This window comes from Pseudopipra pipra, chromosome 7 (genome assembly GCF_036250125.1).
Source record: "Pseudopipra pipra isolate bDixPip1 chromosome 7, bDixPip1.hap1, whole genome shotgun sequence".
Lineage (NCBI taxonomy): Eukaryota > Metazoa > Chordata > Aves > Passeriformes > Pipridae > Pseudopipra > Pseudopipra pipra.
The window spans coordinates 4,021,187-4,044,526 of NC_087555.1; the positions used below are offsets into that span (position 1 = coordinate 4,021,187).

The following is a 23,340-nucleotide window of genomic DNA, read 5'->3' on the forward strand; positions in this document are numbered from 1 at the left end:
CAGTATAAATACAGCAGGTGCTGAATAGGAAATGCCAGTGAGACGTGCACTGGGATGGTTGTGTTGGGGAATGATCTTATGTGGTAAGTGAAAAACAATTAGCAGTTCAAATGGTCTTTGAAACTGGTGCACTTTACAGCACTTTTTTGGCTGAAAGATGTGCTGTGTAGCTCGAATTTCACTTCCAATTCAGCTGAACTGTGTGCTGAGTGACCCACTCTTGCTCTCAAGAACGAGTATTTTATAGAAATGAAGTAAAGTGGTGTCATGGAATTAGCATCAATCTAATAAATCCAAGCTGTGCTTTAGCTCTTCTGCTAAGTTTTCCCAGTTTAAAAAATAAATAAAAAAAAAATGGCGTCAGTAGTTAATTGTTGACTGAAGCTTAATATCTGTTGAGGCAAATGAGCCATGAAATATTGTGCACAGGAAGTATTGTATCTGGAGTGAGTTTAACATTAAAACAATATTGCAGTTTTGAACTTCCTGACACAATGTGCAGAATCCTTTATTTTGAAATCACCCTGATTGATGCGAAGCTCGGGGAGTGTGGCAGAGGAGGAGTCCGTGCTGTACATAAAGCAAAGCAGACCCAGACAAAACCAGCCTTTATTTTTCTCAGAACCACCCTCTGGGGGAAGAACCTTTTCCTGATATCCAGGCTAAAACCTCCCCTGATACAGCTTCATATTTTAAAAAAAATCCAGTATGGATAAAGCAAGTGAAGAGGTTGTGGGTGGCTTCTGGGAGCCAAAGAGGTTCCTTTCTCCTCCACTAGGCCTTGAGTTGGTCTTTGAGGAAAGGTGAAAACCCCCAGACCCTTGTTTTCTGTCTGCTGATCAGCAAAAGTCATCTGAGGTACTCCTTACTGAGGTTTTTTCTAGGGAAATTTTACACCCAATAACACACAGGTCTTCTCCTAAAGCACCCAACAGTCCTTGGCCAGTACTGGAAGGTTTTTGAGTGAATTAGCTACACATTTTTATATATTTCCAGCTGAAGCCGGAGCGATTATGTTTTCAGATGATAAAGTACAGGTTGATTCATCAAGAAGAAAACGAAAGCAGTTGTGTATGTTCTGAAAAGGATTATTTAAAAAGATGTGTCTCTGCTGCCCCAAGCAGATAAATCACCATTTTTATGAACTGTTCAGCTCAGTGTCTACTCAGATGTTGAGCAAACAGCAAAGGGATGTGGTCGTAGCTCTCTCTTTATACAGTTGTCTCGTGTGTCTGGGCATGTCCTACATTTATCTGAGTATTTCCTTTGTCTTGAAGATGAAGTTTGCATTTTTTGCGGGTTTTTTAAGGATACAAAACATAATTCCATGAACTTAAGGAAATAGGATTAAACCTGGTTATGTCATGTTTGACTCAACCCTTGGAATGGGTCACCCCTTTGAGCCACTGCCCTGACCCACCTTCTGTTGCCTCACGAAGCTGCAGGTGTGTGAAAGCCTGAAGGAAATGGGGTATAAAGCCTTTCTAAACAAGTTTCCCAGGACAGACGTAGCACTGGTGATCCCTCCCTGAGCTAAGCACAGTTGCTGCTGCTTGTTCTTGGAACTTTGGGGCAGTTGGAATGCCAGGACATTGGCACATCTTCCCTCAAATCCATCTGTGCATCCCTAGGCCGGTGAGGAGATGAGGAGGGACATTGCACTGGCTGAGTTCGGGGTTATGGGTGCATTTTGGGGTGTTTCCCTGACTCTGAAGCAGCTCTGTGTCTGCAAGATGTTAATCCCATATGTGCCATTTCCCTTGGCAGGCAAGGTGAGTCTGTTGAAGGGGATGAAGGAATGTTTTGAAGGTTCCTTACTCTTTTTCTGCTAATGTTGAGAGGATAATGCTCAACATACAATAAGTGCATCTCTGAAGGACTGTCCTCTGCATTCCTGTTCCTCTGGGTGAACTGGACATCCCAGGTACATAAACAGTAACACACGTATTTCCTGTATTTTCCTTTTTTTTCTCCTGGTCTAGGAGAGGTTTGAGGAAAGAGAATGGGATGGGTGTATGGAAGAGTGATGGAGCATCGTGGTGGACCCTGAGCAACCTGGGCTGGTGGAAGGTGTCCCTGCCCATGGCAGGGGGTTGGGACAGGATGAGCTTTAAGGTCCCTTCCAGCCCAAACCATTCCATGATTCTGTGGGCTTTGCAGCGTGGAACCAGTTCAGTGTGTCCTGGCAGACAGGTCCCATCGTGAAGCAGTGCAGGGAGTGTCACCTCCTGTTCAGCAAGTGTCTGTAAGCAGGGTCATTGATGCTCATGGTCCTTGACTGGAGTACAAGTTGTAAAGGTAAAGAAAAATGAGGCAGTTAGGAAATACTGTTAATCAGAGTAACGAAGATGGTGCCCTTCTACTGGAAAGGAAGAAAAAAAGATACTTCCTACCTTGCCCCTACCAAAGTTTGAGGGCCAGAAGTGTAACTGTTCAGCGAAATTAATTTTTCATTCAGAACGCTCCCTTTGATTAAAGAAAATTAAATATAAATTTAAAAATCCCGTCTTAGAGCAGGGTTTCTGAGGATGGTTGGCAAAGACCTTTTTGGTCCCAAAATTTCCCAACATGAAGTGTGAATCCTTTCTGCACAATAACATGAACACAGTTTAAGGGAAAAAAAGGAACACACACACACACTTTTTTTTTTCCCCCTGCCAGCGTTCCTGGGTTTGTTATTCAGTCGCTGCTGTATTAAATTGGATTTTGTGTCCATCATTATTAAAATGTGAAGTGTGTCGGTCACAAAGCATACATTTCAGGGCAGTTAGCTGAATAATTCTTTTCTTTATTATCCCAAATTACTGCTGAGCTCTGGAGAGGTGAGCAGTTTAGCCAATTATTGCCATTTGAGCTGGATTTGTGGGTGATTAGCTCCTGGTCGAATTCAGTCCTGGCAAGGGCTTTGAAGCCTTGGCTTGTGTGATTTTCACAGCGGTGAGGTAGGAATAGACACGGCTAATGACAGGAAGGTCGCGTGGGTGAGGTGACCTGCGAGGGGGGGGCCCGGGTTTAGCAAATAGGGCATCCACAATAACAAGTGTGTCACTAACCCCGCCGTGCATAATCGGAGTTTTATAGGATTGTTGGAGATGCTGACAGCTCAATTAAAGTGTAACCCTTTGTACCAGATACCCCGGCAGAACGACAGAAATATTACCAACAAAAAAGGGAGGGGGCCACAAGGGAACTGGTTAAAGATCCAGGGTTCTTTTTCTTTCCCCCCTTCATCGGAGCCTGCACAGAACAAGCTGCAAAAAGCATCCATTTGTGAAATAATAGGTTGTCCAGGGGAGGGGTATGGTGCCAAACATGGCTACAAAAAAAAAGCTGCTCTTAAGTGGTCTTCCTCATGTTTCTATGGAAACACTATAGTGTCAGGAGAGAAAGTTAAAATTGGGTTTTAAGCTTTTCATGGTTTTTCTCCCCTTCCACACCCCCCCCACCAAACCCCTACTTGATATGAAATGTGATAAAGAGAATTTCAGGGTCCAGGGAATGGAAGGGGGATTGTCTCCCTAGAAGTTGTAATGCCTGCACCATAATTCCTTATTTTGTGTCACCCACCCAACTCTCAACACCCAGCATTTGTTTCTTAAGGGAAATAACTGTTTTGTTGCCTCTTTTTCATGCCTGACCCTTCAGCCATTTCCCCTGCCACGAACATTTCTGCTGCTGGAGCCTTTCCCAAATTAACTGTGCCACTCAGTCGTGTCTGCTCACACCGAATGCACTTCCCAGCGTTGTTTTTCCTTAGAGTTCAGTTTGAGGAGCGGTGTTTGTGCTTGGTGTGGATGCAGGGTTCGTTTGTGGCCGTGCAAGAGGCAGGAGTTGAGCCGGAGCCCTTGGCATCGGAGCCCTTGGCATCCTGCTCCCTCGGGCAGCGGGAGGATGATTTGCATCGCGGTGCATTTTGCATCAGTGCTGAGACAGTGTCAGGGAAACCACAGCTGCCAGTGCCAAGGGGTTAATAAACCGACTCCTGCACATTATTCAGGGCTGGGATTTTTTTGTCATTTTTTTTTAACAATCCAGGGTAAGCAGAAGAAGCCTCAGAAGGCAACGCGGGCAGAAACTACGGCAGGGCAGGAAAATATTTTGACTTGCTGGGTGCTGTGCCCTGTTCAGAGTGGAAAACCAGGGTTAGAGACGTGCCAGTCCTTTAAATACCTATTCTACTCCATAGGGAGGACGTATAGGAAGTGGAGAGTTTGCACTGTATAAATGTAGCTCAAGGGAAGAGTGCCCTGTTCCCAAAGCTGCCAATCGAGGGAGAACTCAAGAAGTCTGAGGCACATGGTGGGATTGTTGGGGTGGATTGTGCAGGGCCAGGAGTTGGACTGGATGATCCTTGTGGGTCCCTTCCAGCTCCGGATAGCCTGCAATTCCAGGTCTCCTGCTGTGCTGAGTGTCTCTGTCCTTCAGCCACGTGTCCCATGTTGTCTTTTGCCACAACTGTTGTGAGAACTTCCCGTAAAATCATTTGCTGCCTGTGGGAGGAACTGTGAGCGATCGTTAACCAAGGCCAGGCTGGACGGGGCTTGGAGCAACCTGGGCTAGTGGAAGGTGTTCCTGCCCGTGGCAGGGGGTGGAACGAGATGAGCTTTAAGGTCCCTTCCAACCCAAGCCAGTCTGGGATTAAAATGAAAAATGCAGTAACAGTGAGCACTAAGTTTGTTCTTCCCATTTACCATCTCCCTCGTGCTGATGTTCCACACAGGAATTTGGTAGCTGTCCTTTGTTGGAGGTGACAGTTGCCGGGGCTGTGATGCACTGTAAAACTTGCTTCATCAGCACTGGGATTTTTTCAGTACATCTTTCTAATTTTCCTTCGTAGCTTGTGTGCAGAGAGCTTGGAAAATAATGAGTTGGAGGTTGATTGTCCTTCAAGTTTGAGCAAAGCCATTATCTTTTGCTCCAAGTTAGATGTTAGATCCTCTCTGTTCTTTGTCTCCAGATGGAAATCGTGGCTGATCAGCCTCAGCATTAGGTAACCATTCATGGTGTAATTACCTGCTGCACAGTTACTGCCTTGTGTTTAGGGAATGTTAAAAGAGAATTGGGTGCAATGTTCTGATTTCATTTTGTCCTAAAAGTACATAACATAAATTTGCATAGTTTCCTCTGTGTGGAAGCATCTTTGACTTTGTAGTGAAACTGCTGCTACTGTAGAGTCAGTTTCTATGGAAAGGAGGGGGGGCCACTTTCCATGTGCCTGGATGCAGTTAAGAATATTTGGGGGTTTTAGGGATTTTTTTTGCAATGTTATAGTTAGATACTGAAGTTGGAGAATGTTCTCACATGTCTTCAGAGCCACTCCAGTTTCTTGTAGCCTTTGGTTTGTGGTTCAGTTGATCCCTGTCACTGTAGGAGATCATAGAATCCCACACTGGTTTGGCTTGGAAGGGACCTTAAGGCCCATCCCGTTCCACCCCCTGCCATGGGCAGGGACACCTTCCACTAGCCCAGGCTGTTCTGAGCCCTGTCCAACCTGGCCTTGGACACTCCCAGGGATGGGGCAGCCACAGCTTCTCTGGGCAACCTGTGCCAGGGCCTTCTCACCCTCCCAGGGAAGGATTCCTTTCCAATATCCCATCTATCCCTGCCCTCTGGCAGTGGGAAGCCATCCCCTGCTGTCCTGTCACTCCAGGCCCTTGTCCAAAGTGCCTCTCCCTCTTTTATAAGCCCCCTTTAGATACTGGAAGGGAGAGGGATATTTGCTATAGGTTTCTCAGTGTAAAAACTTAAAACACCTTCATATCTCACTGACCAGAAGACCAAGGAGCATTCCCTTAAATTCCTGGGGAAGAAAAGACCTAACTTTGTGAAACAGTGAAAACAAGTTACATTTGTATGGAAGGATTCCAAATGCATTGGGAATCTTCAGCAGTTTATTTCCTAGAGGGTTAGTTGCATACTTTGGTGTGTGCTCAGATTTCATTGTTGAAGTGAGAGCAACCTGGTCTACTGGATAATGTCCCTGCCCATGGCAGAGGGTGGAATGAGCTGAGCTTTAAGGTCCTTTCCAGCCTGAACCATTCTGGGATTCTGTGATGTGATGATATGGCTGCCATGAGCTTAAATGGACTCTAATGCTGGAAACCTGTTACAGGTAAATCTTCTGGAAGCAAGAAATAACAGTTAAGAATTACTCTCTTGTTTATTATTAGGATGAACTAGACTGGTCCCAGTGGTGCTGGACAGACTGTGCAGAGTTGGCTGGTCATGCAATCCTGGAGGATTCAGCAGCATTTGTTACCCATGTTACTGCATTTAAAGGAAATGTTTTGTTGTCCAGAATCTTTATGTTACAGTTAGTTTGTGATCCTGGCTGAGTGGCTGCCCTTGGCCTTACTTGAGGGAAGAATTTTCTGATGAACTGAGTTTTTCTTTTGTGAACAGGATGCACATGATTCCTAGAAAATTCCTAACAGTGCTGGCTGCTGATCATGGCTGTGAGAACTACAGACCTGAGTGGAAAATTAGGAATTTACACTGTTAATGACTAAGTGTGAGATTACCTGTTTCATTGTGTCAGAACAGCAGCAGGGTAACAGTGCGGGGTGGGCTAAAAATCAGGGAAGGGAAGAAAGGAGAGGCTGGCAGAAGTTCACAGCCATGGCAGTGGGATGAACTTCTGAAAGAAATTAGACACCGTTAGAGCCACAGAACGGTTTGGGTTGGATGGGACCCTAAAGATCATCTAGTTCCAACCACCAGCCTTGGGAGTACCATACTTCCTTTTCCTGAAGGTACAGTCTTGGCTCTGCTCCCTTCAAAGGCCATTTTCAGGGCTTCTCACCTACCAGCATCTTGGATGGGGCATGAAGCCACTTCGGGAGGTCGAGGTCACTTTTTAAAATGCTGCTAATTTGCTGTTTAAGACCCTGCGTATTTCCATAGAACAAATGTGTGGTCGTGTCCCACGGGTGCTGGTTTGTGCTCTGAGCTGGCAGGGTTGGCAGGGTCTGCAGCAGCCGGGTTTTGCGAGCTCAGGTGAGCCGGGTGTGTTGTGTGTGGTGCTGCCTTGGCTGGAGTTGGGATGTTGTTTTTTATCCACCTTGACTCCAATCAATGCAGCGCTGGCGGCCTTTCATTAGCTGCTGCTGCTCCCACAGAGCTGCTGGGATGCAGAGCCACTGGCAGTCTGTAACTCGTGCGGGTGCCCGGGAGCTCAGCGGCGTAAGCTGATTGACTCAGTTAAGGCCCCAGCCTCTAACAGCAAATGCAATCAATAAATCTTTGTTGGTAAATAATTGCTATCGAACAGAGTTTTAATATAAATTTATGAGTGGTGTTTTATCACAGCTTGAGGCTACAGCAAGCCACTGAGTGATGGATTTCAGATCACACTTACATTCATTACATTAACTTTGTAAGTTATTTAAAGCTTGTACACTTAACATTGCTTTTGGCTTGCAATGACCTCCTGGGAGTAGACGTAGCACACACATTACTAATAAAGAACTGGTGGAACGTCCAGGCAGCTCCTCTGTTTGCTTTGTGTTCCTCCAGCAAAACCTGGGGAGGGAGGTCCGTGCACTCCAGTTGGAGCCTTTTTCCTCTGGCTCCTTAAAAATACAAGCTGGAGGAGTCTGGTAGGAGAAGCCATTCCTCTGTTAGACACAGAATTGCAATTTTGGAGGGAAGGCGGTAAAAAAAAAGAAGTGTGAAATTGTTCCCGGTTTGTGTGGAAATTGGAGGTGTTAAATTCTCAGTGTTGAGTCTGGAGGCTTTGGATCAGCTACACCCAACTGCAGATGGAAGACTAAGAAATGAAAGGTTTCATGCAAATTAGGAAAAATGATGTTATCAATTAATAACAACTTGAGGCAGAGATTATTTAGACCAAAAAAAATGGGCATTTGGAAGTAGGAGATTGCCTGGGTCTCTTACTGCTCAGCTTGGGGACCAAAGGTGGGTTTTGCAGTGTGTTCTGTGTACGTGGGGACCTCTTTGGTGGGGACTGGGGACATGCCCAAGCTGCCTCTCAGTTGCCTCGGAGGTACCAGAGGTCAGTGGGAACCCGTGGAACTCATTTCCCAGGCACAGTATCTGATGTGACTTAGACATAAAGTGACTGAAGCAAAAGGCTTTTTCTTTAAAGGAACATTTCTTGTCATATCAGGGCCATTTATTTTTTTAAAATTTGGTTAATGTTAAAGTGCATTTATAGCTGATATAAACTCCGATTCTAAGATCATTTCTCCAGATCATTCTATAAAATTATCACAAATTGGTGGCCCTGGGGGGGAAAATGTGGTTTATATGGGCTACTTCACTTTATAACACCAAGTTCTTGTATTCAGAGCAGTTTCCTCTCCAGGTACTTTAAGATACCTTTAATTCTCACATAATGTGAAAATGAATCTGTTTGCTGAAGGAATGCCTGAAGGAAATGGATTGGGAAGCCTGGTTTGTTAGTTAGGCACACAAATAGGTACATCATTCATATCTAGTGCTGATCTGGATTTTTTTACATCAAGCACAGAATTCCACTTTAAAAGTATGGTGAAACCTCATTTTGAATAAATTTCTTCATTTAGATCCATAGCTAGAATGTCAGAATTCACACCTAGATAGTAGCAAAGCTTCTGTGTACTAAAAATCATGGCCGTGTTAGGTGTTTACTATTTATTGAGTTTATAATTGGCATGAATTGATAATTATGGAAGTAATTGCACGTTGTCTGTATGGCAAAGGGACAGTTAAAAGGTGTGAAGTATATAAACTTTAATTTGTTCGAAACTTAAAAAAAAAAAAAAAAGGCAGAGGGGGGAAAAAAAAAGATCACCATTGTGTTCCTTACTGCTTTTTTCGCCATTAAAAGGTCTGAAGAACAAACCAGTGCAGGGAAAGTGTAATTTTTGATCCCCACGGCACAGCACTAACTAGAATTGGGTCCCCCTGAACGGCAGCGAACGTGCTGCAGGTGAGGTATGAAAGATGGGAAAGGTGAAGCCACGGATCACCTCCTATAGACAAACAGGCGAGTCAAAGGCAGAAACAAGCTTTCATTTTTTAATAGAAGAAAACAACGTCTGTCCCCACTGGCACACGGTAATTGGGCTGTGCCGCGGGAGCTTCTGTGAGGAGGCGGTGCAGGAGCCCCATTCTCCTTGAAAAAGTTCCAGTTCTGGCAAGGAACAGCACAGGAGAATGAAGACGTGATCCCCAGGCAGCCAGAGAGTTGGGAGTTTGTGTCGCCGTGTAATTCAGGGACCCAGCACGAGCTTCTCTCCACGGTCCCATGCACGGGTTGGGTTGAGTTGGGAAGGGTTCCTCTCTGAAGTTGTGTCCCAAGTGCCTGGCCAGGAGCAGGCAGGTGTGAGTGGGCTTTTCCACTGGGGTCATCCCTGATGTTGCACGGGGAGAGTTGTTAGGTTGTATGGAGAGTGGTGAGGGACTTCAGCTGGAAGCTGTAACATCTGGAATTCTGCTTGCTCTGGAGGACTTCTACTTGGGCAGAGCTGGCCTGTGTCCCCTCCTGGCTTTGGGATCGGCTCTGCAGAGACTTCATAAAGCTGCAGGTTTAATGGGAAAACAAACAGCAGAACTTGCTGTCAAGGCTTTAGCCTGCTTTGACAAGAACAGCTCCGTGGCAGTTGGAAGCACCGTGCTTTGTAGGGCATCCTTCTGTGTTCTGACTTCCCTTTATTTTAATTGCCTTGGCAAATGGGAAGGGAAAAACTTATTTTATGGGGATTAGAGAACTCAAGTTTGTGTTGGTTTAGATTCCTGGTTATGATTCAATGAAGTGTCTGCTTGTATCCCTGGCACTGGTGTATCTGTGTCCATAGTGTCTCCACGTGGGCATTCCAGTAAGACTTTCCATGACCAAAGTACTGTATGATTCCTTAGGAATGCCTTCTGGCTTGGTGTTGGACAGCTTTTCCTCCTGAATGGCAAACAGTGAAGCTGCTGATGGAGGCAACGTGCCTCATGGGGAGGGGCAGGGGAGGACGAGTAACTGCAGGGGAAAGTGTATCTGAAAATGCTGGCAATGGTGTCTCTTGCTGTGTCTTAAGTAGGTGTGCATTGGCCAGAGAATATTTAACCTTTCCTCTCTGCCCCTCCCAGGGAATGCTGCTGAAGAGGAGTGGCAAGTCTCTGAACAAGGAGTGGAAGAAGAAGTACGTGACGTTGTGTGACAACGGGGTGCTGACCTACCACCCGAGCTTACACGTGAGTACACCGTGTCTGGGTGTTCAGCAGCACCAGGCCCTCAGCAAGCACTGTCAGACAGGGATTTCTTCAGCCCCCTTTAGTGGGGGAACTTCTTTCTCTCTCTTCATTCCCTTCCCTCTCAAAGAACCATAATCTGAAATAAAACTCCCTGGTGCAAGTCTGAGAACAGTCCAGTTCCTCTGAATCCCCTGGGAATGAGGCTCCCTTGCGTCCCAAGAGGCAACTGAAACAGTCTAAGTCTTTATTTTCTTCGGTTCTTTTATGGACTTATTGTTGATTCCAGGATTAAAAAACAGAAGCCTTTTATAAGAAAAAGTTTCCTAGATGTAGTAAAGAGTGAGGAGAGGTCTTAGTCAGTGTGCAGTGGTTGTGGTTTATTCAGGAGTAGTTCTGAGCAGCCTTTTGGAAATGACTTAGCTATTAAGACATGTTCTACACAGCTTTTCCATGTTGAGACATCTGTTGTTGTCCCAAGGATGCTGTCTGTCCCTCTCAGTGCCTGTGACGCAATCCCTGGATATGGATTTGGGATGGAAGGAGCACAGGGATCTGACTCAGGACCCCAAAACCCATGGTGTGACCCTCACTAAGGTCTTTTTATATCTGGTCTTATGTTTTATCATCATCCCATATATGAACATTATAGGGTGGCCACTCATAACATTTTTAGGGCCAGTTGTTCCTAAACCTGTTGGCGACATTTTGAGCTCCCAGGCAATTTTCCATTAAGGAGTGAAAATCAAGGTTTGGATCTGATGCCTTTTTTATAAGCTCTGAGGGTTACAGACCTGCACCTGGGACTGGCAGGAAACTTTTGCTTCGGATGGGTGGTTCTGAGGAGCATGGAACCATGGAATCATTTAGGTTGGAAAAGACCTCCGAGATCATCAAGTCCAACCATTAACCCAGCACTGCCGAAGCACCACTAAACCATGTCCCCAGGTGTCACATCTACGTGTCTGGCCACACGGATGCTGTGCTTGCACCACTTTGCTGTTCCCTGACTGTGGAATATTAGCACTTTCTCTGGCTTGACACAGGATTTCGTAGTCTCAGGTCCTGCCAGAGCAATGCTTTGCTCTAGTTTCTGATGTCAGTTCCATGTCTCTTAAAAACTGTTTAGTAAGTTAGATGACAAGCAACTTCCAGGCAGGTTCCCTCAGAACCCCTTTTCCCTCAGCCCCTGTGTTCTGGAGCAAGGTTTTCACTGCTCCTTTGTGGGATGTAGTTCAAGTCTTTTCTGTCTGATTTGGCCCCTCTTAGTGCCTCTAAATGCGCGTAATTCTGCTGTGAAGTAGTGCTGGAATACCCAAATCGTGTATTGGTGTTGCTCCCAGAAGGGAGGCACAGGTGCTGTGTGCCTTTGGGGCAGTCCCCACGGAGCTCCTGCCGGAGTTTCCCTGGGATTGTGTTGGCCAGCTCTGTGTCATCAGGAGGAGGCAAGGTGCCATTGTCTGGCCCCTTCCTGGTGTTGTGGAAGGGCTCTATTGTTCCTGGCAGTGCCATGCACGTGTTAGTTTTTCATCGCTCTTGCAGACAATAGAGAACTTCTTCTCCACAGGCTTCCCTGGAGCTGCAGCATCTCCCCCAGAGTGAGAATCCATTGAGGTTACACGTAATTACTTTGAGATTGGAGGTAAATCCATCGGAGGTTAGGAAGAATCCATTTAAAGGAGAAGTAATTACTGGGCTGTAATTGTTTCCCTTCATCCCCCACCATGCCCCCCCAGCCCAAGAAGGTGGTACAGGGCTCTGTCTCCATGCGTGGGTCGGAGGGGTTTCTAACGTAACCACAGATATTTAACTCAGTCACACCCCAGTACAGTTTGTGCTAAACTTTGTAGGCAGGAATGTCACCGTTTCCTCTTGGGCATTGCCAGGTGAATGCTTTTTCCTCCAAACAGGACTCTGATAATGGGTTTGGGTTTGCAAATTTTTTGTTTTTCGGTAATTCTTTTGTTCCTTTTTTGCACAGCAGAGCCAGAGAAACTGCTGAATTTTTAATAGTGTACTTACATTGCTGTTTGGGATAATTTCTTACGTTGTTTTGAGAAATCAGGGCCTTATTTCTACCAACTATCCCATTAAATAGCAGTGAAGAAAAGAGCTTTTGCTAACCATCTGAAGTCAGTTTCCTAAGCTTGTATAAAGCCTGGCTCTATTCTGACCACTTAGATTTGGGTCGTTTCAAATGTGCAGGCTATTTTAGTTAATCAAAATCTTGCCATTTTAATTCCAGAGTGAATTTTTAATTGGAGCGAAAGGTGGGCCTCTAGTGGTGGCAGGAGAAGTAAATTTAGAAGGTAATTTAGTCTGTCCAGCCTGTGGTTTGAGTCAGAACATAACACCTGCGTTGGGAGGACCAGTTTCAATATTTAATGGCTGAGAGCAAGCACTGTATTAAATATTGCTGGAGGTTTGGCCACAGGTGGATCAGTTGTCTCTGTCAGATCGGTCAGTGGCAGCTCAGGCACGAAGGAGAGTTCTTAGCCTGGAAAATATGTATTGCAGGAATCAGGAGTGACATCCTCCTTGAAAGGACTGGCTACAGAATGAAAGGTTTTGGGGTGGGGAGTGAAAAATCAAACGAGGCCCTTTCTTGCAGAGGAGGTGTCCCTGGGAGGGTCAGGCCTGTTTGGCAGGGCAGCGCGTTGAAATGAGGGCGGCATTGTGCCAGCTAAATGAGGGACTGCTGATGCCACCAGGTTGATGTTTGACACAATAGCTCAATCCCTATCCTTTCTTTTCAAGGAAGTGGGGGAAGAGGAAAACGGGGAAAGAAAAATATATGTACATAAGCACCCTACTGTTTTCTGACTTGGTCATGTCAGGTTTTTTCAAGAGCCTCAAACCTTCCCGTCCCTGGGGAGGCTGAGGAGCTCCGCCGACAGAAAATGGTGGGGATAATGAGAGAGAACTTTGACCCTCAGGCTTCGAAGTTCACCAGAGCTCCCTATTCATCTTGGGCTTCTGGAGCAGAGCCGTGGAGGGGATGACTAAAATTCTGGCCGGCAAATTCCACGTCAGCCTCCCCAAAAGGTCCCGGGGGAATTTGTTGCGGCATCTCTTGGCTTTTAATGGCAGAATGCCATGAGCGAGGGCTCCCGGAATGTATTCACCAGGATACCTGCTGGGCAGCACTGCTGCTTTATCTCAGCTTCTCCTGATGAATAGCTGAGCGTGTTTCACCACTGTCTGTCTGCCAGAGGTTGCCATTGTGCCACAGGGCAGCAGGTGACAAAGCTTTGGCTGTACATGTCCATTTTCTGCTCTTGTATCTTCATCATCATTATCTCTGCCCCTCATTTATGAAAAGAAGAAAGGGGGTAAAAAAAGGCTGAAACCAGCCTTTCTGGTAAGAGCAGTTTACCCCTTTATATGTTGTCTGGTTTAGATTTGATTTCAAATAAAAGCACAGTGCTTTTCAAATAAAAGCTTCCTCCTTGTGGGAGAAGAAAAGCTTCTTAAATGAGTGATAAGGAAGGTGTCATGCCCATCTAGGACACACCTGGTACATAAACCCCTGGTGTCTACACAGCAAGGCTGGTGTTTGCTTGCTGCAGTCTTTAACCTTCCTCCTCACTGGTCTGGGGATTGTAACTGTGATCCAGGGGGAAAAATATATCTTTATTTCCTTGAAAGGTGTGCAGATTCACCTGGTCTGCCCGATTCATCCAACAGGAGCCACAGTTCCAAACCCTTCCTTAAATGCAGTGCTGGCTGGGTGAGCAGCATGAGCCCCCTTGGAGGGAGCACCAGCAGTGCTGTTCTATCCTCAAATATACTGAATGCTTTGTTTTGAAAAGGCAGCATTTCAGCCTGGTAAGGAGTCAGATCCAAGAGCAGGTTAAACTTTGTGCAGGAGCTTCAACAATAAATTATATGGACGCATCTTCTCAGAAAACCCTAAAAAACCCCAGACCCTGTAAAATTCCTTTAAGACTTCAGGTGTCATTTGAGCTTTCTTTGCTTGGCCATTTCCTCCAGGAAAAGTGGTCTCGGTGAGAAATGGGAGGCTGTTGAGAATGTCCTCTGTGCGGGTATCTGAAGTGGTGTGGCTCCATTCACTTTCCTCAGGTCCCACAATACTCAGTGTTTTTCTCAGAGCTGCAGTTGACATTTTGTGTTGTTATCAGCTCTTACCTGATTTTCCCGAATTATTTGGGAACAGAAAGCCTGCTTGCAAATCAAGTATTCCAACTCTCCTCATGTTTCAGAGAGCAGTGTGGTGGCCACTCGGCACTGGGAGCTGGGTCCAGCCTTCCCAGTCAGGAATATCTCCCCCCCCCAGCCATCATTTCAGCTCAGCCTTGTTTCCAGGGCTGCATTACCTCAGGCAGTTCAGTAGCTCCCAAGTGTGTTGTTTGTGTTGCTTGAACAGAAATATTCTTGCCCTTACATATTTCTAGAATACCATCCTGTGTGCCTGTTTTTTCCCCCCTGGTTTTGCTTCCCAGGAATGTAAAGCTGGATATTAGCTGGCTCTGGAAGCCCTTCTAACTGACCTTACCTATCAACAGCTAATCCTCAGATTAGGCTTTGGTAAACATAGACTTGGACTGACAAAAAGAGGTGTCCAAGGCCAGGTTGGACACCTGCTTGGAGAAGGGGGTGGAATGAGATGAGCTTTGAGGTCCCTTCCAACCCAAACCGTTCCATAATTCTGTGTTATTTTTCACATAAGATGTAGCTCTGCCTCCTGAAAGAGTAGTTAGCAAAGCAAATGCCGCAGAGCTACAGTTTGAGTATTGATGAAGATAAATCAGGATCATGTGTAAGTTTTTATTGTAGTTACTGTTGCGTCCATTAACATGCCTAAAACATTGCTTAGGATAGAAAAAATGAATGATAGGCACAGTTACAAAATCTGTGTATAGTAATTGCTGATTACCACGATGGTGATGAGATGGTGATCTTAGTACTCACCACAACTTGCATTCTTCCTGGAAGCCTTTTCCTCAAAGCCGTATTCAGAGCAACATTCTCCTTTCTAACAGTATTACTGACATTTCCCAGAGCTTTCCTTTCTTAATTATTACATGTTTTCTTTATATATGATTTATGTGGCTTCTAGCAATAAGTAGAGGATAACCAACCTTTATAGAAAAAATAGGTGCTAATCAAGCTGCTCTCACTTTTTTGGGGCTAAAGATACCAAACATGAAACAGCAGAAGAGGCATCTATGAAGTGGTGTGGCTGTACAGATCGCTCAGTCCTGTTAGAACTTCCTGGAAAGCTTCTTTATTATCTTCATGGGAAAGATGTAATGGAGTGAAGATCAACTTGGGAGAAAAATGTAAAACTGAAGATCTTAGAATCACAGAATCTCCTGAGTTGGGAGGGACCTACAAGGTTCGTCCATTCCAGCTCTCATTCCCAGTCTGTCTGTACATCCAGGGTTGTCCCATCCCAGGTGCAGAATCCAGCACTTGTCTTTGTTAAACTTCGTGGGTTTGGTGATGGCCCATCTCTGATGTGTTGAGGTCTCTCTGCCCTAGAGGAAGCCGACAGTCAATAATGTGGCAACCACAGCACTGCTGTGGCAGAGCTGTGCAAACTTGGAGCAAACACACATTTCAGCGTCATATCCGTCTGCTCTCTCTTCAGAAAGTCAAGGAAAATTCTTGGGATCAGAATGAGTTGCAATTTAAATGGCAAAAGCCAAGCCATTAATTAGTCAGGGGTGTTTATAAGATGACAGCTTCCTGTCCAGCCGAGCGAACTGCTGTGGGTGTAAATGCTTCATAAATTACTCAGGATGGTAAAACTCTGGTTTGTCTTTTACAGCAGCTCGCTTTACAAAGGCTTAATGAGAGGCAAAGTGCAGAGGGAAGAATTTTCTTAAAATTTTATGAAAATGAGTGATCCATTTACAGAAAGACCAATGTTTTGTTGCTCTTGTGTTCCAAGTGTTGCCCTGACTTCATCCCCTGCCCCCAAAACATTGATGGAGCAGATTAAACACCGCAGTATAGATATAGGCAATGCTTTTTATTACTCAAATTTAATGTTCTTGATTCCTGATGTGAATAAAACAGATTGGTGATGACCTTCTTTTTGTCAGGACACAGCGCTTTAGGGTGATCAGTGGTTTCCAGAATGCCTTTTCATTCCTCTGTTCTCCTCAGAAAATAACATTTCATTGCTTTTCTTAAGATTAACTATGTATTATGAAGCTGAGTGGCATTCCCTCCGTGTTTATATGCAGGGGGGGGTGGCTAATTCCCCAGCACCATTTGATGAGTATATTCCACCGTGGCTCGTAACCCGGCGGTCGGTCCGTGGCTCGGGTCCTTCCTGGGAAGCAGGAGGGTGAGGGCTTGGGACACTTGTTTTTTCTGAGGTGTGCCTGTGGCCCCAACTGGAAACCAATCAAGGAGCGATTTATGTTCATTAAGGGCTTGTCAAAACTGAAAAATTTTCTAATCAACAGCAGTGTGGCGGCAGCCCCTCCATGGCTGGGAGTGTCGCCTCGGCGGCAGCGGCTATTTGCCTGTTACAACTCTAGGCTAGGAATCCACTGATGATTACATTAGGCTAAGCTGCGAAGTAAATGAACCATGGCTTATTTAGGTGCAACTAGCTTCAGTGTAGTCCTGCCCCGCAGGGCACTTTATAGCATTTTATGGCTTTAAAATTAGTGTAGCTTCCCATTTGCTGCAGGGTGCTGCATGTTATGCCTTTGAACTCAATAAGCAAAGGGAAGGGGGCCCTTTGTTTTTTTTCTTCTCCCCCCCCCCCTTCCTTTTCTTCTTTTTGCAGTTTAGCAATTTTGTTTTGCATCTTTTCCAGACGGTGTTTCGCCATAAAAATGTCTGACTGCCACAGAGAGGCACAAAAGTCAGGGCTCCTTCCGTTTCCTGCTCTGCTCCCGTTTCAGGGGGAAGAGGGTTTGGTTGTTGCTGATGAGGGTGAACAATACCTTTTGTGGGTCCTATAGGTCATCTCACAGGACTGGAATTGTCTTTCAAAAAATACACTGCACTCAGTCTTTAAAACGTCATCCAGAGGTGCAACCATAAACTTTCTTTTCCATAATAATTTTTATTGCACCTCAGATCAGGAAACACTATTTCAACCTCAGTAAGTGGAGCCTTAGGAGTGTTATGCCCAATTGAATCGTGGGGGGAAACTGCCGTGAAGTGCAGGTGTTTTTTATAGAATCATGGAATGGTTGGGGATGGAAGGGACATTAAAGCTCATCTCATTCCACTCCCTGCCTTGGGCAGGGACACCTTCCACTAGAGCAGGTTGTTCAGAGCCCTGTCCAACCTGGCCTTGAACACTTCCAGGAATGGGGAAGAAGCTCATCAAAAGCACAGTGTAAACCAGGGACAGAACTGGGAAGGATTCTAGGCCTGGACCTGTTCCTAGTGTTGGAAAAACAAGCTTCTGGGAGATTTGAATAGCTGAAAAGGAAAAAAAAAATGTGATATTCATAGCTGTGTACTGTTATAGCCACAGAAAGTCACTGCTCTCAGAGGGTCTCTCCTTTCATATGTTGTGGGAGAAACATGTGGGGAGACCCTCTAGGAGGGAGCAGGTAGTTTTTTAAATTTCAGTGTTATGACACATGGCAATGCCCAGGTGGGTGGTTTCAGTGTGAGCTTTGAAACCCTTTCGCCCAGTGCCATGATGTGAAACCTTTTTGATATCCATGTTTTTGATATCTAACCTGAGCCATGCCTTTAAGCTAAGCATGGCCCTAGGGAGCAGCTGATAGGACAACGGGGGATGACTTCAGCTGAGGAAGGATAGATTTAGATTGGATATTAGGAGGAAATCCTTCCCTGGCAGGGTGGGGAGGCCCTGGCACAGGTTGCCCAGAGAAGCTATGGCTGCCCCTGGATCCCTGGAAGTGTCCAAGGCCAGGTTGGACGAGGCTTGGAACAACCTAGGCTAGTGGAAGGTGTCCCTGGCCATGGAAGGGGTTGGAAAGGGAAGGTCTCCTTAAGGTCCCTTGCAGCCCAAACCATTTATTGATGATAATTCTATGCTGCCACATGCTCAGTGGTCCTTTAGTGAGGTATTTGAGATGGCTGTGATAGACCTGAACGATGTGAGTTCGTGTCCCAGCTTCATGGAAGCAGCAGCCAGCACATTCTGCCTTTCCCTCAATCTGATCCGTGTGTCCCTCCTGCCCGAAAACGGGGCCAAGCAGGCGGCAGCAGCCCTGAGTGTGGCTGTGGAAGTGGAGATGTTTGCCTGCTGTCAGTGTTCTGGGCTGGAACCACCAGGTAGCCTGGGTTCGGCTCGTGGCCCTCGGTGGAGTGTCTTCTCCAGCTCTGAGGGCCGTCAGAAGTCACTGCGGTGCGTGGCAGCAAATTTAACAACCGCTGGTGTTCGGAAACAAAGGGGGCCCCCGAAATAGCAGTGACTGTTTTTGGTGGGTCTGTTTAGAAAACATGATCATACCCGTTTGCTCAATTTGCATGTCTGAAAGGCTTCTGCTCAGTTAATTGGTGAAATTAATTTCTGCTGTTGTAAACAGAGAGCTGTATTAAGAGCAGAACTGAAGTAATTTTACTTTACATTATTCTGTGTCATGGCACATCGTTTCTTTCTTACTCAAGGCAATTCATTTCGTAGTGCTGTCAAGTGATACTTGGTGTCATCTTCAGTCAGTGCGGCGGTTTTGATTTTCCCCTGATGTTTTAGCAGTTTGTTTAGTCCCGTAGATAATGGTCAATGGCCTTGAGTAGTCAAATTAACACCTCTGCGGCACCGCACGGGAGCCGCTGCCGGTGACCTGGGGATGAAAAGCGATGGGAATCGAGGCGGGGAGCGCGTTTTGGGGGATCATTGATGGATCGGTGCGCTGGCGGCGGCGGCATCGCCCCACAGCTGACTAAGATGGAGCTGCCAGTTCGCGCTGACCGCGGGCCATCCCCTGCGCGGGGACAGCGCCCGGCTGAGGGGCCGCGGCCTGCCCGGAGCCGGAGAACGCTCCGATCCCATCGCTCCGGCTCTCGCCCGCCCTGGGAGCTGCGGACGCCGCTGATTTGATTCCTCGCCCGCCGTTCCTGCAGGGAGCTCCGGGGCCCTGCCGGCTGTGTCCCCCCGCCGGGGGGCCCTGCGAGGCAGAGCTGTTGTCAGCCAGCCCCGGTCCCCCCGCCACGGCTCGCGATTGCTGGCAGGTTCCTCTCACTGCACCTCATTTGCATCTGGGACATCAATTAGCATGTTTGTTGAGGCTAATTGAATGAAACTCAATCATAGCTCTTAATTGCTTGACTATGTGAAAAGAAATCACATTAATGCAGCTAATTAAGTGTATGGCGATAGATGCAACATAATTAGGAGCGAAATGTAAAAAACAAGCGATGGCGAAGGTGTGGGGACCAGGGCACCAGCTTCTCCTCTCAGCCACATGTTTGGAGAGGGGTCCCTCGCCTTTGCTGCTTGCTTTATTTTTTTTTTTTTTATTTTTTTCCCCCTGCCTTGCTGAGTGATGAACACGGACAAGTCGAGAAGAAAAATGCAAATGGATTCACAATTACTACTTTTTCAAGCTGTTGAGGGGCAGAAGATGGCACGTCTGGGGTGGCCCACTGTTGAGTGGGCTCTAGGGACTTGTTAAGTGCTGTTTAAAAGTACTTGGCTTTGAATTACCCTCATGCCTTGTTAAAGGGTTTTTCCCCCTTTTTTCTCGGATCAGCATTTTCTACAACTAACATCTCGGGGAGTTATCTCTGTACCATTTGCATATCAAAATCTGGCTTGCTGTCTTCTCTTTAACACAGCATATTCCAGATGACAGCAAGACCCTCATCTGTTCTAATCTGATCAAACCCTCCATTGCGCTTCTGAAGCCGCCACATTATTTTGTAGTTTGAAGTTCTATTCCCCGAGCGGGATCTGACGGAGCTCCCTCCGCCGGCTGGGAATGTGGGCCTGGCCCCCCTCCTCGGGAGGGATGCACAGATTATCGCTATGCATCCTGCACACAATGAAAGAGCCTTTATTATTTACATTTGATATATCCCCATAAATATTTAAGCTGACATTAATACCTACTTGGCATCTGTTGTGCTCGGGCACTTTGGTCTAATAACGGTGTGGCTGCAGCGCATTTATTTTCTGTTTGCCAACATTCACTTGCTCTCTCAAATGGTTTATAGCTCACCTTAAACCTGGTTCAATCCCAATTAAAAGGGCTTTAATAATGCCCTGTCACATCTCACGAGCTGGCAGGGAAGTCGTACATGCCTTTCATCTGAAGAATCTGGAATAAACACCTCCTTCTGCAGTGAAAGTGGAGCGCTCTGTGGCTGTACATGAAATAAAACATGTCTATTAGAAAAGAGCACGTGCCGAGTTTTAGTCACTCTCTGATTAAGCCTCATTTTAGAGCCCATAAGCAATAAATGCTCAATTATCTTCTGCTTATTGTATTTTAATTTGCGAAGAACTGACACCGAACAAGAAAGTTCCGCCAACTTGGTAATTTATGGATGAAACGCTTTTGTTCGTCTCTGTCTAACACCTAGTAAAGGAATTTTCCTTAATGGATTGCCTTTGTTTCTTTTGGCAGCAGAGCTCTGCGTCCTCTCCCCAGGAATTGCTCAGGCCCCACCTTTTACTGTTAAAACTTCTCAGCTAGGGAGAAATAAGCTGATGTGATGGCTTAGTCTGGGGGGTTTATCACAGATTACTGTTAACTGGGAAGAAATTAATGCTGGTCCCAGGTTTTTGATGGATTTTGAGCAGAATATATAATTTGCATTGTAAAAGCTGTCAAAGGTGAAAGAATCTTGATGAGGGAGCTGATTGTTCCCTGTACTGTGGCAGCAGTGATACGGGTTTGGGGTACACTCGGGAGTTTTCGTGTGAAATGGGTGCTCTGGTGGTGTCCAGGTCTGTGCAGGCAGTCTGTCATCTAACACCTGTCATCTGGCTGAATCTTGCTCTGATGACTTGGACAAGGGGGAGTTACATCTGAGCTCATGCAGGTGCCCATGGTGTCACCCAGGTCTCTGCGAGGCGATCAGGTTCTGTCTGAAAAGGAATTAAGACTTTTTGCCTCCCCACAGAAGTGGCTCAGGAATACCACTCCCCTGGTCTCCAGCTTAACTCAAGAACTTCAGCCCAGATCTTTTCCCAACCAGTTCATACTGCTGTTCTCCTCTTGGGATATTTAATCGTGGAATCACAGACTGGTTTGGGTTGGAAGGGACTTTAAACACCATCCTGTTCATCTGCTGCCATGGGCAGGGACACCTTCCACTAGCCCAGGTTGCTCCACGCCCCATCCAACCTGGCCTTGGACACTTCCAGGGATCCAGGGGCAGCCACAGCTTCTCTGGACAACCCAGATATCCTTTTGTGCGGTGATCTTGTCCCTTTTCACCCTTGATTTTGCTCTCCTGTGTGTCCCCTCTTGCATGTCCTCTGTAAGACACCATCTCTTTTGTTTCTTTTAGTGCCCTCATAGTTGTTCCAGTTTCAGGCACTTTTTCTGGAATGTGAGTAACCACAACCTTGTGTACCAGGAAGTGAGAACTTTGGTGTCTTGTGGTGTCATTCACCATCTCTCCTGGAAATATCTCTGCTGAATGTGTCCCAGGATTGCAGCCTCAGTGGCTGTCTGACCTTAATCAATTGCTTTCTGGTAAAAACACCATTTTTATGTGTCTATTTACTCTTACATTTCTTTCCCCATTTGGGCTTTCCAAACAGGAATTAGCAAAAGCCTTTTCCACATCTGGGTGTTTCCTCTAATCAGATGCAATTTGCATGCTTTTTTCCCTTCTGTGATTTTTTGTGGGGGTGGAGGAAGGGTCTCATATTCTAAGGAAGCAAAGTTGGAATTGGCCAAACCTTACGTGCTGGTGCCCTTTTGTGCCTGCTGATCCACTTCAGCCAAATTTGAGGAAGAGATAAGGGCACAACACGCTGGCAGAGAGGAGGCACAAGTAAATGTGCTCGTGAGGGACACTCAGCTTTGTCGTCTCTGTTTGGGACCTTCTAGCTAGTGAACTCCTACATGTAGCTCAAACCAGACTCCAGCTGGTAGTTTGAGGGTGTAGTAGAAAGCTCCAGACTTGGAATTAATTGTAGTAGCAAGGGATTATCAAGAAAAATGGAAGGAAGGGGAAAACCATACAGTGGGTGCTGTCAGCGGATGTCGGGCCAAAGTCTTATGGAACCAGGTTTGTTATTTCTGTTGTTTATAGAACTCCCTGTTTGATGTTGGGGTTTGGGTCTCTCTTCCCTCTTGCCAGGACTATATGCAGAACGTTCATGGGAAAGAAATCGACTTGCTGAGAACCACTGTGAAGGTCCCTGGGAAGAGGCCACCCCGAGCCACATCAGCCTGTGCACCCATTTCCAGCCCCAAAACCAACGGCCTCTCCAAGGACATGAGCAGTTTACACATCTCGCCAAATTCAGGTAAGAGAGCACCGTGTTAGGGAAAAAATGGGAAAAAATGGCGTTTCCAGTGCCTGCAGGCAGTTGTTGTGTGTGACTGGGGTGGGAATGATGTCTGGGAATAGTGTCCAAGGCCAGGTTGGACGGGACTTGGAGCAGCCTGGGCTAGTGGAAGGTGTGTCCCTGCCCGTGGCAGGGGAGTTGGAACTAAGTGGTCTTTAAGGTCCCCTCCAATCCAGACTGTTCCATGATTCTGTGATTCCACTCATGTGGAACTTTTCAAGCCCTGGCTGCTGGTCTGTCCTGCACAAGAGGTTCTGAGGAGCCTTCAGTGTCTGTAATTGTGTATTTGTTACCTTATACTTGCCAAAACCCTACCTATTTTCACAGAAATTAACAAAGAATTGATCATAGAATCATAGAATCGATTGGGTTGGAAAAGACCTCCGAGATCATCGAGTCCAACCCTTGGTCCAAATCCAGTCCATTTACTAGATCATGGCACTCAGTGCCACGTCCAGTCTGCATTTAAAAATCTCCAGGGATGGTGAATCCACCACCTCTCTGGGCAGCCCATTCCAATGCCTGATGATCTATTAGGTCTAGTACTTAGGAAAAACAAATGCTGTATGATTTGAAAGAGCTCTTTATGGCTTCCTGGTGGGATCCACAGCCCTTCTTTCTGCTTTTAGAAGGATTCATAATTTGGACTTTCCAAGAGCAAGATTCTTCTGTAGAAAGCTGTTCTAATTAGTTTATGGAAGTAGTTTATAGCTCCT

General features: G+C 46.2%; 1 protein-coding gene across 14 annotated transcripts in view; it reads left to right on the top strand.

Moving 5' to 3' along the window:
• The window catches only part of LOC135416934 (arf-GAP with GTPase, ANK repeat and PH domain-containing protein 1), a 319,524-nt gene that overhangs the window by 180,424 nt on the left and 115,760 nt on the right, over window positions 1-23,340 (top strand). For all 14 annotated transcript variants that reach the window (XM_064660296.1, XM_064660297.1, XM_064660301.1 and 11 more), the window contains 2 exons: window positions 10,081-10,185; window positions 22,414-22,582. In XM_064660296.1, the coding sequence (XP_064516366.1) occupies window positions 10,081-10,185; window positions 22,414-22,582 (274 nt within the window). The remainder of the gene's footprint in view (window positions 1-10,080; window positions 10,186-22,413; window positions 22,583-23,340) is intronic.